General features: G+C 45.5%; 1 protein-coding gene across 3 annotated transcripts in view; it reads right to left on the bottom strand.

Annotated features, from left to right (window-relative positions):
• The window catches only part of MLIP (muscular LMNA interacting protein), a 415,413-nt gene that overhangs the window by 90,879 nt on the left and 308,722 nt on the right, over positions 1–15,812 (bottom strand). For all 3 annotated transcript variants that reach the window (XR_013276824.1, XM_077487812.1, XM_077487813.1), the window contains one exon: positions 12,980–13,108. Coding sequence is in view for 2 of the 3 variants with exons in the window: in XM_077487812.1 (XP_077343938.1) it covers positions 12,983–13,108 (126 nt within the window). In the remaining variant the exon portion in view is untranslated. The remainder of the gene's footprint in view (positions 1–12,979; positions 13,109–15,812) is intronic.

The following is a 15,812-nucleotide window of genomic DNA, read 5'->3' as shown; positions in this document are numbered from 1 at the left end:
CTGGACCCCGGAGATTCGTCGTTGGATAGCAAGAGTGGATTAGCACCGCTGGAATGTTTTTTTTATTTTTTTATTTTTTAATTAAGGAATTTTTCAAAAGTGTGTTTGTCTTATTTAACCATTTTTACACTTTCTTTGTGAAATGGTAGGGGTAATTTTTCAAACAGGGGGGGCCGGGATCTGGGGGTCCCCTTGCTAAAGGGGGCTTTCATATTCTGATAAGCCCCCCGCCCGCAGACCCTCACAACCACCGGGCAGGGTTGTGAGGATGAGGCCCTTGTCCTCATCAACATGGGGACAAGGTGCTTTGAGGGGTCACAGACCCCCAAAGCATCCTCCCAATGTTGAGGGTATGTGGCCTGGTACGGTTCAGGAGGGAGGGGGGGCGCTCTCTCGTCCCCCCTCTTTTCCTTCGGCCTGCCAGGTTGCGTGCTCGGATAAAGGGTCTGGTATGGATTTTTAGGGGGACCCCCACGTCAATTTTTTTTTAATTTGATGCGGGGTTCCCCTTAATATCCATATCAGACCTGAAGGGTCTGGTTATGGATATTTAGGGGGACCCCCACATCAATTTTATTTTTAATTTGACATGGGGTTCCCCTTAATATCCATGTCAGACCTGAAGGGCCTGGTAATTGAATTTAGGGGAACCCCCACGTTTTTTTTTTTTTTAATGAATGAATGAATTGTCGGCTAATACAGAGAACACTCATTGAATGTTCTATGTATTACGGGGAGCTGACAATTTAGCCGCAAGTGATTTTAAAAGACTTTTTTTCCTGCACAAATTATACTTTGTGCAGGGACAGTTCTAAGCACCAGAAACATGCGCCCCTTCACAGGCATACTATAGATACCCTAGAGCTACGAAATTTAAAGGAATATTACACTTTTATTGTTTCACTTTAATCATTATTAAAATCACTGCTCCTGAAAAAACTGCCGTTTTTAAAACTTTTTTTGCATTGATCCATGTCCCCTGGGGCAGGACCCAGGTCCCCAAACTCTTTTTAGGACAGTAACTTGCATATTACCCTTTAAAATGAGCACTTTAGATTGTGAACGTTCAAGTCCCATAGGGTTCTAAAGTTCACATGAAGTTTAGGTCTGTTCGCAGGTTCTGGTGCGAACCGAACAGGGGGGTGTTCGGCTCATCCCTATTAGTCCTCATGCACACTAGACATTTTTAATGTTGCTGTTAGGGGAGTTTGGCATTTTGTTTATCCCTCTAAATGCCCCTGCATGTTAGTCTATATGTCCATTTGCTATTAGAAGATTTTAGAGGCAGAAAAGAAACCCATTACAGGAGCAGCAGCATTTTGGCAGAAAAAAATGCTTGATGTGTATAAAACATGTCTTTTTTAGTGTTTTATTTAAAGAGGAAGTAAACCCTGATGAGTTTACTTCCTCTTTTTTTCCCTGCAAAGGTAAAGCATAATGGACTACTATGCATCGCATAGTAGCCCATTATGTGCCACTTACCTGACACAGGAGCCAGCGAAGTCGCGCTGTCCCCTGTAGTCCGCCACATCCATCTTGCTGGTGGTGTCTCGCAGCTCCGCCGCTGTCATTCGGCGAAGCCGCGATGACGTCACTCCCGCGCATGCGCATGGGAGTCGACAAATGCGGCAGCTCCATTTTTGGAACTGCCGCGTTCAGTGCGCCTGCGTTTAGGAGATATTGCTTGGACCTACAGGTAAGCCTTAATCTAGGCTTACCTGTAGGTCAAAGTGGTTTGTAAGGGTTTACAACCACTTTAAAGATGTGCAACTGATATAGTAAAAGGGTAACTTTACACAACATACGATCAGTATTAAACATTATAAGCATAAATAATATTCAGGGTACACTGCGTAACAGTGAGGCATATACATGTGGCAACAAGAAAGAAATAACGCTTATACAGAAATGCCAAGAGCCTTCCAACCAGTCTGTGCTAGAGGCAGTCTCGTTTGGAGGAAGAAATACTCCAACTTCCTGAGAGATCTGACAAGTCACAAAGGGAAGTCTAAAACGAGGTATGCTACCAGATTCTGTGCACACCATTTTTTATGAATTCTGATAGATATCAGAGATAAACTAAGGGGAGAGAGAAAGAAATAAATAGAGAGGGGGGAGAGAAATCGAGAGAGAAAGAGAAGATCCTCACCCCCAAGGATCCAGGATCATCAGAACCAGTTAGACAGTGAAAATCACCTTAATCATCATAATTATGCGTATTGGTGAAATTCATCGGTGACGTGGAAAATATCCCTATAAAACCATCTGGTCTTATGTTCCTCTGACTTGTCTCGCAGAACAGAGGTCAGGTCTTTCCTTTGCTCTATATCCTTCACCCTTGTGAACCATTGAGCTATCGTTGGTGCAGACTGTTGCTTCCATAGAGGTGGGATGCAAGCGGCTGGGTCATCCTGAAGGGAAATGTCTGTAAATTTATGTATGAGTTTAAGAACTTGTGCCCAAAAAGTAAAGATATGTTAGCGTAAAGATATGCAAGAGTACCCGGGTGTAGGCCACAACACCAACAGCAATCAGTTTGATTAGAGAATAGCTTTGCCAAGACTGATGGGATTCTATACCAGCTCATAATTGTTTTATAGGTGGTCTCTTGATATTTGCTACATAGAGAAGACTTCTGTGCAAAGAAAAGTATGCATTCTTTTTGGGGTTCAGTAAATATAACTCTCAAGTCCCTCTTCCATTTTGCCAGAAATAGGAGATCCTCAGCAGTATGAAGATCCAACAAGGATTTGTAGGAGGTAGAAAGGGATCTCTGAATTGGGCCCTCCCCCAAACATAGTTCCTCAAAAGAGTGGCACTTTTGAGTGAAAAGCGCTGGTTTGGGCAACAACCCGAGAAAGTGTGACAACTAAATAGTCCTCCAGTGATCTAATGATAGAGGAGCTTGTCCCGAGAACACAGTTCCCACAGGGATCCAGCCAGAAAACTGTAAAACTGGGATGCCCTCAGGAGTCCCTGCGGGGCTTGCAAAAGAAAAGTTGTATCAGTGAGACCGGGTGTAAACCTTGGGTGACCAACAAGTGATGTCTAAACGTGTGTTAATGCAAAGCACACTTAGTTCTTCGGCCTTAAATCATCAATTTTCTTTTAAATATTCATCTACACATAAACTGAAATTCAGCTGGGTCCAACATTTGTGGTTTTGACTGCACAATATTGCCTTGATAGTCTGGATATTGTTTCCTCTTTGGTATCTTTTTGTGCACATATGACCTTTTAAGTTTTAGATATTTGTCCCATTTTTACAAATTAATGCTCTGCAAGTTTGGTATTACCCATTTTATATTACAGTATTAGACTGTTGTTGCTCTCATTTTGCATTTGGGGTGCAATGTTTGTACAATGTGTACTGCCATTTTAACTAATAGCACAACTTCCCATCCCTGAAAGAGTTTACAGCTTTTTAATGAGCCAGGCACTTTGACAGGTGGATTTGTGGGCCAGGGTGACACCTAAACTCCAAAACAGGAATCTTACAATCAGCATCTAAAATGGAGACTGATCCTAATGCCCCGTACACACGAGCGGACTTTTCGACATCCAAACTCCGACGGACTGAGTCCGGCGGACTATCCGATCGTGTGTGGGCTGCAACGGACTTTAGCGAAGCTAAAGTCTGACGAACTTTAGAAATGAAGCATGCTTTAAATTTTCCCGACGGAACTCCGCCGGACCCGGTCCCCTTTGAAAAATCCGCTCGTGTGTGTGCTACTCCGACGGACTAAAACCGACGCTAGGGCAGCTATTGGCTACTGTCTAGGAACTTCCTACGTCGAATCCAGTCGTACGTCATCACGTTCGACTCCGTCGGAGTTTGGTGTGATGGTGTGTGGTCAAGTCCGTTCGGTCGAAAAGTCCGCCAGAACTCCGTCGGAACTCCGGCGGAACTCCTTTGGAGGTCTGTCAGACTTAATCCCTCTCGTGTGTACGGGGCATTATTCCTTGCCAGGTTTCCCTGAAGCCCATGGATGCCCAGTCTGTATTTTGGGTGACAAATACATCCCATCCACCAGCCAGACCTTTTCACTCAGACTCTCCCACAATGTACAGAAAAAAGGAATATCATCAAAAAGTAAAATTTATTTCAGTAATTCAATTCAAAAAGTGAAACTCATATCTTATATAGATTCATTACACACAGAATGATATTTCTTTTAATTTTGATGATTATAGCTAGTAAAATATTGTAAAAAAGTTCAATATTGTAGACTCATGACATCACACTTGAATCAGCTAATTAATTCAAAACACCTGTAAAGGATTCCTGAGCCTTTAAATGGTCTCTCAGTCTGGTTCAGCAGGTTACACAATCATGGGGAAGACTACTGACTTGACAGTTGTCCAGAAGACAGTCATTGACACCCTCAACAAGGAAGGTAAGTCACAAAAGGTCATTGATAAAGAAGCTGTCTGTTCACAGAGTGCTGCATCCAAGCATATTAATGGAAAGTTGAGTGGAAGGAAAAAATGTGGAGGATTGTGAAGCAAAGGCCATTAAAGAATTTGGGGGAGGAACACAAATATTGGACTGTGGCTGGTGTCAGTGCTTTAAGAGCCACCACCCACAGACATGTCCAGGGCATGGGCCACAACTGTCACATTGCTTGTGTTAAGCCACTCCTGAATCAAAGACAACATCAGAAGAGTCTTACCTGGACTAAGGAGAAAAAGGACTGGACTGTTGCTCAGTGGTTCAAAGTCCTCTTTTGATGAAAGTAAATTTTGCATTTCATTTGGAAATCAAAGAGTAAATACTATGCAGCGCTGTAAATATGATCTCATCAAAAATATAAAAATATGTAAAAAGGTAATAGGATCAATATAAGATCAATATAATACCTATGGCAGCTAGACTGCTCCTCATGCCATCCTGTCTCCTCCCCAATGCGTGTTTAATACAGGGAATTCATATCTACTTCAGGGGGAATGCCTACCTGCCATAGGAGGAAACGCACATTACCCCCATACCTTTCCAGTATCTAATCTTATTGGTTATTGCTGGCAATAGAGTGGTGCACTAGACACACTTTATAAATGTGAGTACCCTGTATTAGGGTTTGTTTGCTTGTGTTCATGAAATTGTTTAAACCTACTACACTATTAAGCGGTTTTATTTTTGCATAAACTGAGGTATTTCACTGAGGAGCCCTGGATGCAGTTTTTCCCTTCTGAGCCCAGAGGAGGTTCTAATGCATATTTAGACTTGGCTTAATCGCTAAGTCGCACCCTCTAAAGTGAGCTTTCACTACCTAGGGGATCACTGGAGGGAGGACACCTTGGCACATTTGAACACCTACCAAGCTGTTTTCTTATTGCCTGGACTACCCCGCGTAATGATTAGAAACACAGCAGTACACTCTGTTTGCACATGAACACTTTATTACTTGCTATATATACATATATATAAAAAAAATTCTTGCATATATTTTATGGACTTCTACGAACTGTATGAAATTTACAAATATATATATGTTTTTTTCACGTGAGCACTATATACTTACTGTGCATTTCCACTCCCATTATATATATATATATATATATATATGGAAAGGCCAGTATGGTGGCCTGGAATTATGGGTGGAGCCCGGTGGAGTATATAACCAGCCCGTTCGCCTGGCTCCCTCGTCGGTTCCGGTGCGCGATATCTGATACGTCAGAAATCAAGGGCCAACTATCCACAAGACTTTACAGTGAGCCGGGTTCGTGAGTTCCACGTTTTCGTCCGCCTCGTGTCGACAAAGCCTTGTCGTTCGTCAGCGTCCGTCTGGTTGCCGTCTGAGTCGCTATACTCTAAATCAAATTTTCCGTTGTCGTACAACACGTCTGGGCCGGCTGTCGCAGGTAGGGCTTCGGCACCCTTTTCGTTCATGTGTTATTAAGTCACGTAAACTAGATTCCGGAACTCACGAACCACTCACTCTAGATTACACGAACGTCTTAACTTATATTCGATACCTCATGTCACTACCCCTTCTTCGAAGAAGTCGTTGTCACCTTTTCGGTACTTGTCGTTCGTGCCGACAGGCACTTCGTTTCGTAGCACGTCATTGCTAAACCGAACGACTCATTTCGTCGTGTTCGAATCGATCGAACCGTTTCGAAAGCACAGCTGTCTGCTTGTCACGCTAAATTGAGCAGTCCGGGCAATGTCAATCTCAGGTTGTTCAAAAAAAAAAAAAAAAAAATCATTTCATACCGTTGTACTATGTCCGTCAGGTCATTTCTTTCCATGTCAATCATTGCAGTCATTTCAATCATGCCAGTCGGTTATGTCGAATCATTTCATTTCTGCCACTTCTAACCATGTTATCATTTCTGTCACTTACCACACTCCGATTCGAATCCCGTCGCATCTCTAACGCACCGATTCGCTTCGAAGTGCCCCAAGGTTCGGCCTCATTTACGTACATGCTCCAGAGACTGAGTCACTCGCAGGTTCAAGCGTGGTCCTTGATTCTAGTCTTTGTCATGGCATATCATTTCTGTCACTTATTACGCTCCAATTCGAATCCCATCGCATTCCTTATGCATCGATTCGTTCTGGTGCGCCCAGCTGCTACACCTCATTTCAGTACCCCCCCCCCTTTTTTGCCTGAGCTCCACGTGGCAGGGTCCCCCCCCCCTGCCTGAGCTCCACGCGGCGGGGTCCCCTCCCCCCCCCCCCCTGCCTGAGCTCCACGCGGCGGGGTTCACCCCCCGCCTGAGCTCCACGTGGCGGGGTTCCCCCCCCCCCCTGCCTGAGCTCCACGTGACGGGGTCACCTCCCGCCTGAGCTCCACGTGGCAGACCCCCCCCCCCCCTGCCTGAGCTCCACGTGGCGGGCTCCACCTCCGCCTGAGCTCCACGCGGCAGGCCCCCCCCCCCCCCCTCTGCCTGAGCTCCACGTGGCGGGCTCCACCTCCGCCTGAGCTCCACGCGGCAGGCCCCCCCCCCTCTGCCTGAGCTCCACGTGGCGGGCTCCACCTCCGCCTGAGCTCCACGTGGCAGACCCCCCCCCTGCCTGAGCTCCACGTGGCGGGGTTCACCCCCCTGCCTGAGCTCCACGTGGCAGGGTCCACCTTCGCTTGAGCCCCACGTTCTATGTGCAATTTGCGTTAGAAACAAAAAGGAAAAAAAAAAAATGGGGAAAGGGAAGGAAAAGGAAATTTTGCATCTGCGGCGCAACCAAGTCACGTCTCTGTCGCCATATGCACGTTATTCTAAATTCAGTTGTCTGCTCGTTTTATTTATGTAGCTCGTTTCAGTTATGTCTTTCATCACATTTCAAGTCTTACCTCCACTATTTAGCTAGACATCTCTCTGCAGGTATAGGAGTCTCATACAAACTCACCTTCATCTCCTCAGATCAGTCGAGTTTTCAGTAGGTCCAACCTGCACCGGGTCGGACGGTGCCTCCTTAGGTAAGAGAATCTTCTGGGAAGGGAACGCTCACAAGCGGTAGTATCCTTCTCTAAAAAAAAAAAAAAAAAAAAAAAATGTTTGCTCAGGAGTCTCCTACGAGTCTTGTAATCCATGTCACCCTCTTAGGTTCCGTATAGGAGAAAAACCCGGACCCAAGGATTAATAGGCTCACCAAGCCTGGATTTTGCCACCATGTCCCAGGCTGGCAGCGAGGACTACACGGCTCCGTTGTCCCCGTCTCTCGTCTCAGAGAGCGGCAGCCAAAGGTCCTTCAGATCATGGACCATTCCCAGGCTGACAGCCGAGTTGAGGCGTAGGGGTGTACCCTTCCCAGCTACAGCCAGAAAGGCCGAGCTTTTCGGGCTCCTTTTTCCTCCCCCAGCCGCGGTTGAGGATAGTGTCCAGCAGGCCTCCCTGGGCTCTATCGCTGCTTCCATCACGCAGCTTCACACGCTGGTGTCATCCCTGACGACCTCAATGTCAGAGGTTCAGAGTCGGGTGGCCCTCCTCGAGACCCGCCCAGTTGTTTCTCCTCCTACACCAGCTTTACAAGCAGTGGAGAACACCAGCGCAGGTACCCCCGGGTGTACACCAGTAGTGTACCCTTCTCATTTAATATCAGCCAACATCAGGAAGGACATCCTAGAGGGAAAGGACGTCAATCTGGCTTCACTCCTGATATCCATTCATGAGCTGGCAGAAAATAAAGCTTACACTTGGGGGGACGTGTCGGTGGTCCTCAAAGCCAAAGACCCCAGGCTGGACAGGAAGCTTTCAGTCACCGAGTTCACCTTGGCCTTCGGCATGCTGAGGGATGTCATCTGCTCGGCCTCCCCCGGCAGGAGGGAGGAACTGGATCGTTACCTCCACGTAGTAGTTGACCTGGGGTACAAATACGGCGGTTTTGCATTTTATGACTATCACCGCTCCTTCTCCGCTAAGGCGGCCGCCAGGCTCTCCCAATTTCAGATACCTACGGATTGGAGTGTCTTGGACACCGAGTTGTTCTGTCGACACTTCGCAGGGCTGCGGTCTCCTCTTTGTGCCATTTGCCAGTCGGCTACTCACACCGCGACTTGGTGTGCCAGCTCAGTGGCAACCCCGCCCGTAGACGGTCCATCGACCTCAGGCACTGCCCAGGCCCTACCGGCGCCGGTACGCCTGCCGCAGACGGATAAACTGGGGCGCCCGGTCAAGACCTTGGGAGGCGCAGCCATCTGTAACAACTACAACAGCGGGTCGTGCAATTTCAGCCAGTGCAGGCTGCTCCATGTATGCTCACGATGTAATAGAGCTCATCCCAGGCTCATGTGCGAGGTCAAGCAGGCTAGAAAATCTTGACTAAGCCGGGTCAACGTGTCGTGGCTCAGTGTCTACCTCGCCAATCATCCCACCCCCTCACTTGCCACCTACCTAGTTCAGGGCTTTACTCAGGGCTTTCATACAGGACTTATTTCCCTCCCTCACCTTACACACGAGTGCCAGAACCTGCGGTCAGCAGCCACCGACGTACAAGCCATCGACCAGCTATTACGGGCAGAGCTAGACCGGGATTTCATCATAGGCCCTTTCACGAAGCCCCCATTTAACACCTGGCGAGTCAGCCCTATTGGGCTTGTCAAGGGCAAGTTCTCCAATAAACTTAGGTTGGTCTACGATTTGTCAGCGCCTTATTCTTCCTCTGTCCCCAGTCTTAATTCTCTTATCCCCTCTGAGGAGTTCTCCCTTAAATACGCGTCCGTAGACATGGCCATCCAGGCCATTCTCAAGTCAGGCACAGGAACATGGCTCTCCAAGGCCGACATCTCGGACGCCTTCAAGCTCCTTCCTATCCATCCATCTCTCTGGTGCTGGCATGGCATCAAATGGAGGGAGCTCTACTATTTTGCCACTAAGCTAACCTTCGGGTCCAAGAGTAGCCCCTGGCTCTTCGACTCGTTTGCGCAGGCTCTCGAATGGATCTTGCTGCACGTAGCCCAGTGCCAGGGAGTCATACACTATTTGGATGACTTCCTGCTGGTCGAGTCACCTGGCTCCCTTCCAGGGGATTTGGATAAACTAAGGGTGGTCTTCAATAACCTTGACGTCCCGATTGCTGAGCACAAGGTGGAGGGCCCTGCGCAGGCAATCACCTTCCTCGGGGTCAGCTTAAATACCAGCACTATGCAGGCCAGCCTCCCCCCGGATAAACTAAGCCGCATCAGGTCGGTCATGAGGGACTTCACCCGCACCAGAACTTGTACCAAGAGGCAGTTACAGTCCCTTCTCGGTATGCTTAATTTTGCCATGCGCATCATCCCTCAAGGTCGCGCTTTCATATCACGCCTGTTAGTCCTACTGTCTCATTCACAAGACCCGGAGCATATCCTCAGCCTGGACCCCGCAGCTATAGCTGATCTTGCCATGTGGGAGGAATTCCTGACGTCCTGGAATGGTGTGTCCCTGTTCATTCCCTCCGTGTCCTCCTCGTCACCGCAGGTCGTGACCGACGCAGCGGCCTCCACGGGTTTTGCGGCAATTTTTGGCCACCTCTGGCTCGCAGCCCCTTGGCCTCCTCAGATACTGGCTATTCCGGGCTTCACCGAGACGTCCTCCCTATTCGAGTTGTACCCCATCGTAGCCGCTGCCCATACGTGGGGCCGCAGTTGGTCCGGTCAAACAGTGACCTTTTCAACGGACAATCTCGCCACTGCGGAAATCATTAACAAAGGCAGGTCCAAGTCTCTGGAGATTATGTCCTTCCTGCGGCGACTGGTCCAGCTCTCGTTATTGTTTCAATTTAATGTTCATTGTGCCTTTATCCCCGGTAAATGTAATCGGGCAGCGGACGCCCTCTCCCGCTTTAACTTAGTTTCCTTTTTTGATCAGGTGCCCGGAGCCGGACCAACGTCAGCAGTTATCCCGGACTGGTCTCAACTGACCCTGGATTAACCCCTCACCTAGTAGCCGCGACTCAACTCATCAATCGCTCCCTCGCAGACAATACCCGCAAGGCCTACCAAACAGCCTGGAGGGCCTTTAACCGTTTCTTAACATCTCACTCCACAGAGACCTCCCGGGTCAAGCAAGTTCTGGCCTTCATTGCCCATTGCCACTCGGACTTGGCGTTATCCTTCAACACGATCCGACTATACCTGGCCGGGGTACAACATTTTACGTCCCTCCAGGACCCTGCTGAACCCTCCTTGTTCACTTTTCACGCCATTCGGGCCGTCATGCGTGGCATCCAGAAACGCCAGCCTGCGGCTTCCCTCAAACGCCTGCCTATCACAGGAGACGTTTTCAGAAACATGTCCGATATTCTGGCCACTGCACCTTTCGGACTCCACACTAGTATCATTATTCAAGCAGCCATACACCTGGCCTTCTACGGCTTCTTGCGGCCAGGCGAGTTTACCTCCAGTAGCCCCTCAGCTCGCACGCTATGCAAGCACCACCTGGTCAGGCACGGAGACCATTTCATCCTACATGTAGCAGTATCCAAGACGCAGCAGCTCGGCCCAGGGACGGACATACATTTTTATAAAACTAACAACCGCTGGTGCCCGGTCGCCATGCTCACCCGCTTGTTGACCCTTCTGGCCGATCAACCAGGAACTGGCCCGCTTCTGCCATTCCACGGTAAGCCACTGAACGCAGCCCAGTTCATGGAGCATGTCAGGATACTCCTGGGCATCCTTCACCTCAATCCGGCTCACTACTCCGGACATTCATTTCGGATCGGAGCGGCTTCAACTGCCTCCCACCAAGGGGTCCCGGTCCACGTTTTCAAAAAGTTGGGTAGGTGGAAGTCCACCTGTTTCGCCCGTTACATACCCAATCCGCAAGTAGAGATGGCCCAGGCCTTTGTCAAGCTCACCCAGTAACAAACTTGAATCAATAAAGGCATTCCCTACCTGTATGTTTTTGCCCCCTTATTTTGGTATACCCTACGTTAGGCCAGGGCACACTTTCAGGTCCGGTTCAAGTAAGCGAGTTTGTGTTAACCTTGTTTGTCATCCTTATCCGTATCGGTCAGAGGGCTCTGGGCCATAAATGGAAAGGCCAGTATGGTGGCCTGGAATTATGGGTGGAGCCCGGTGGAGTATATAACCAGCCCGTTCGCCTGGCTCCCTCGTCGGTTCCGGTGCGCGATACCCACCCACCCATCCCCTGTCAGGGCATTTCTCAAGCATTATACTCCTCGAGCGAGTACTCATTTCACTCCATTTCATTTTCATTTCATTTATTACTCATTTCTCTATCAAGGGTATGCCCCCTTATTTTGGTATACCCTACGTTAGGCCAGGGCACACTTTCAGGTCCGGTTCAAGTAAGCGAGTTTGTGTTAACCTTGTTTGTCATCCTTATCCGTATCGGTCAGAGGGCTCTGGGCCATAAATATATAAAAAATTTGTTTTATTATTTATTGGCACTTCACCATTGGTCAATATTTGTGTGTTTTTTTGTTATATATACATTTGGTATCCAATTATTGGGTGTATAGAGCATATTACATAGCACAGCACTTTTCAATTCATTTATTTTACAATTTGTTCTGATTTTAGCTGCTGTTTCTTATATTTATCCTATTACCTTTTTACATATTTTTATATTTTTGATGAGATCATATTTACAGCGCGGCATAGTATTTACTCATTTATGTTTGCACGAATTGTGAGACGCTTTTAACGCCAGCAGCTTTTCCTTCTCTATACATTTAAAGGGCATCTGGTCAGTGGTGGCTCGCAGGATTCTTTGTGTTTTCTAGCATTTGGAAATCAAGGTCCCAAGGTCTGGAGGAAGAGTGGAGAGACGCAGAGTCCAAGTTGCATGAGGGCCAGTTTCCACAGTCAGTGATGATTTGGAAAGCCATGTGATGCTGATTCCATTTTCCAGCAGGACTGGGCACCTGCCCACACTACCAAAAGTACCAGTACCTAGTTTAATGGTATCACTATGCTTGATTGGCATTGATGCAGTAATTCATGCAAATGTAGCCAAGTATTGAGTGCATACTATACGGTACATGGACTTAATTTTCAGTAAGCCAACATTTCTGTATTAAAAAACTTTTTTTTTATTGGTCTTATGTAGTATTACATTTTTTTGAGATATTGAATTTTGGGTTTTCACTAGCTATAAGCCATAATCATCTAAATTAAAAGAAAGAAATGCTTGAATCTATAAAATATACATGTTTCACTTTTTGAATTGAATTACTGAAATAAATTACTTTTTGATGATATTAAATATTTTTAAGATGCACCGGTATATACTGTATAATATATATATATATATATATATATATATATATACATACATATATTAAAATATATATTAGTACCCCCCTCCCAAACATACTTTATATTTTTTAAGCAATACTTTCTATGACTTATTCTTGCGTAAAGGAATGCAGACAGTACATCATTTTAATCACAACACTAAAATTACACAGGTGATTATATTAAAGAATCTAAAAATATTAATTTGTACATCTGAAAATTATGATGCAATATATCAAGTGTGGTAACTATTCTTCCACAGAATATGCTGCAATAATATTGGGGTTACTTACAAATTATGTCTCTTTTCTGTAATGAGGCGTGGAGAATTGCTGGAAGTCAAAGGAAGACACATGTCCATCCATAGTTTCCATTGCACTTATTTTTAGTGAAATAGGACGAATCACTCCAGGCCTTGTCTTCTGGAAAGCACATATGAAAAAATAAAACACATAGTACATGAATCTTTTATTATGTTCATTCACTCATGCCTACAACTCATTTCAGAATGGGTGTTGCAACAATCACGGAAGCAAACCAATGTTCCTGGGTGATTCACCTCATGACTTTAAATTTCATCCAAAATTATAAACTGTAAACATCATACAATATGTGTGCTGTATGTATGACATCTCAGTATCTCATAAGAAAACATTATAATGTCATAGACAAGAAAATGTTCAGCTTGCTGCTTCTTGGTTCCCAAATGTATATATTGTGGTACTTGCATATGTTAAAAAAAATAACATTTAAGAGATTGAATTATAGATAATTTTTACAACCATGTATATCCTGAAACATAATTGGGCAGATGTAAAACTCTGGTGCAATATAATCTGAAGAACTGTAGACCATATGCATGTTGCTACTAACAAAGTTTCACTATTTATTTACTGAAAAAAATTAGGCAAGACATATAATTGGTTTATGTGATTTTCCACTTTTTTTTAGTTGCTTTATACAAAAGTTGTTTCTCTTTTACTAATGTCAATTACATGATTGCGATACACCATTTCGATTAAATGAATGGTGACCTTCTAAATTCAAACACACAGATATATCATTGCCCCCAAGTCTTCGATTGTAAGTGTGAACCAAGATGCAAGTAACTGTGGATCACATTAATAGTTTTTTAATGGCGTAAGCCCGGACCATTTGGCTGGTCAAAGACCAGAACACTGTTTGCTATTCGGCACTGCGTCGCTTTAACTGACAATTGTGCGGTCATGCGATGTGGCTCCCAAACAAAATTGACGTCCTTATTTTTCCCCCAAATAGAGCATTCTTTTGGTGGTATCTGATCACCACCTTTTTTACGCTATAAACAAAAAAAGCAACAATTTTAAAAAAAAAAGGCATTATTTCTAACCTTTTGCTATAATAAATATCCCCAAAAAAAATATATATATATATATATATAAAAAAAATGTCCTCAGTTTAGGCCGATACGTATTCTTCTACATATTTTTGGTTAAAAAAATCACAATACGCGTATATTGATTGGTTTTGCGCAAAATTTATAGGTCCAAAATAGGGAATAGTTTTATGGCATTTTTATTAATAATTTTTTTTTTACTAGTAATGGCAGCGATCAGCAATTTTTATCATGACTGTGACATTATGGCACACACGTCAGACAATTTTGACATATTTTTGGGACCATTGGCATTAATACAGCGATCAGCGCGATTAAAATTGCATTGATTACTATGAAAATGTCACTGGCAGTGAAGGGGTTAACACTAGGGGAAATTGAAGAGGTTAATACGTATCCTAGGGAGTGTTCTGACTGAAGGGGGGATGGGACTGTGCAGGGAAACTAACAGATCGCTATTCATACTCTGTACGAACAGCCGATCTGTCAGTTCACTGCTTATAGAACTGGAAACTGTGTGTTTACACACACAGCTCCCGGTTCTCTATGTGTCCCGAGCGATCGTAGGAGCCAGGCAGTGATCAAGACTACCGGGCACTCGCATCAGCTCAGGGAGCAAGTGCCCCCTAGGGGCTGTTTATGCTACCGGTGTAGCATAATGGTGATTCGCGCAGCCGAGCCATTCTGCTGCAGTACAACTGCGGCGGCTGGTAGGCTAGTGGTTAAACATTGTCGACTGCAAATATTGTCTTTTATGCTTGATGAGCTAGATTATTGTCACTCTCATGTATTTTAAAAAAAATACTAATAAATACAGTAACCTTCCCATGCCACTTTAGCCTCTTAATATCTCATGATCACAAGAAAACAGTGTCTCTATGTATAGACTACCCATTTTTAGGGAAAGCCAGAGCTATTCCAAAAATTTTTGTGCTACTCCTTTAAATGCCAAAGCTCCTGCATCTTCACACGAACACAAACTAGCATCCCTACCCCACCAATTGACACTGAAAACAATGCAACACTTTTCTTTGCAACTTAGTGCCCCAAACAGGTTTTGAACCAAGTTTTTCCAGGTTTACACTACTGCAGCCAAAGGCAACAGAGAAAATCGATAACCGTCTGTCTCAGAGTTCAACAGAGGATCTAAAAGTCTTTGTAAAAAGTCTTTGTAAAATATTAGTAAGTAATTTCCATATACATTCTCTAGCTAAGAAAGAGTTAAAGTGATTGAAAGTATTTTTTTTTAATTTAAAGAAACAAAACAAACATCATACTTACCTGCACCGTGCAGTTTTTTTTGCACAGAGTGGCCCCAATCCTCAACTTCTGGGTCCCCTGGCCATGCTGGTAGCTCCTCCCAGCATCGTATAACCCCCTAGCAAAAGCTCTCTCCCGGGGGGGTTACCTTGCGGGCACGCTCCCGAGTCCAGCATTCGGCGTCCATAGACGCCAAATGTAGGACTCGGTCCCGCCCGCCAGCGCCCGCATCATTGGATTTGATTGACAGCAGCAAGAGCGAATGGCTGCGCTGCTATCAATCTATCCAATCAAGAGCCAAGAAACCCCGGGCAGAGAGGAAGAGCGTGTCTCTGGCAGGGGAAATACAGGACTCAGGTGAGTAAAACTGGGAGGCTGGGGGGTTGGTTATGATGCATTAACGTAAAAACACATAAGGGTTTACAACCCCTTTAATGGGGGAGAGTTTGGGACAAAACGGGGGAAAATAAATAAAATGACTCCTGTGTAAG

Source organism: Lithobates pipiens, unplaced genomic scaffold (assembly GCF_037356315.1).
Source record: "Lithobates pipiens isolate NorthernLeopardFrog02 unplaced genomic scaffold, aLitPip1_a1.2 Scaffold_18, whole genome shotgun sequence".
NCBI lineage: Eukaryota > Metazoa > Chordata > Amphibia > Anura > Ranidae > Lithobates > Lithobates pipiens.
The sequence above is the reverse complement of the archived record's forward strand: the minus strand, read 5'-3'. Positions and strand labels throughout refer to the sequence as shown.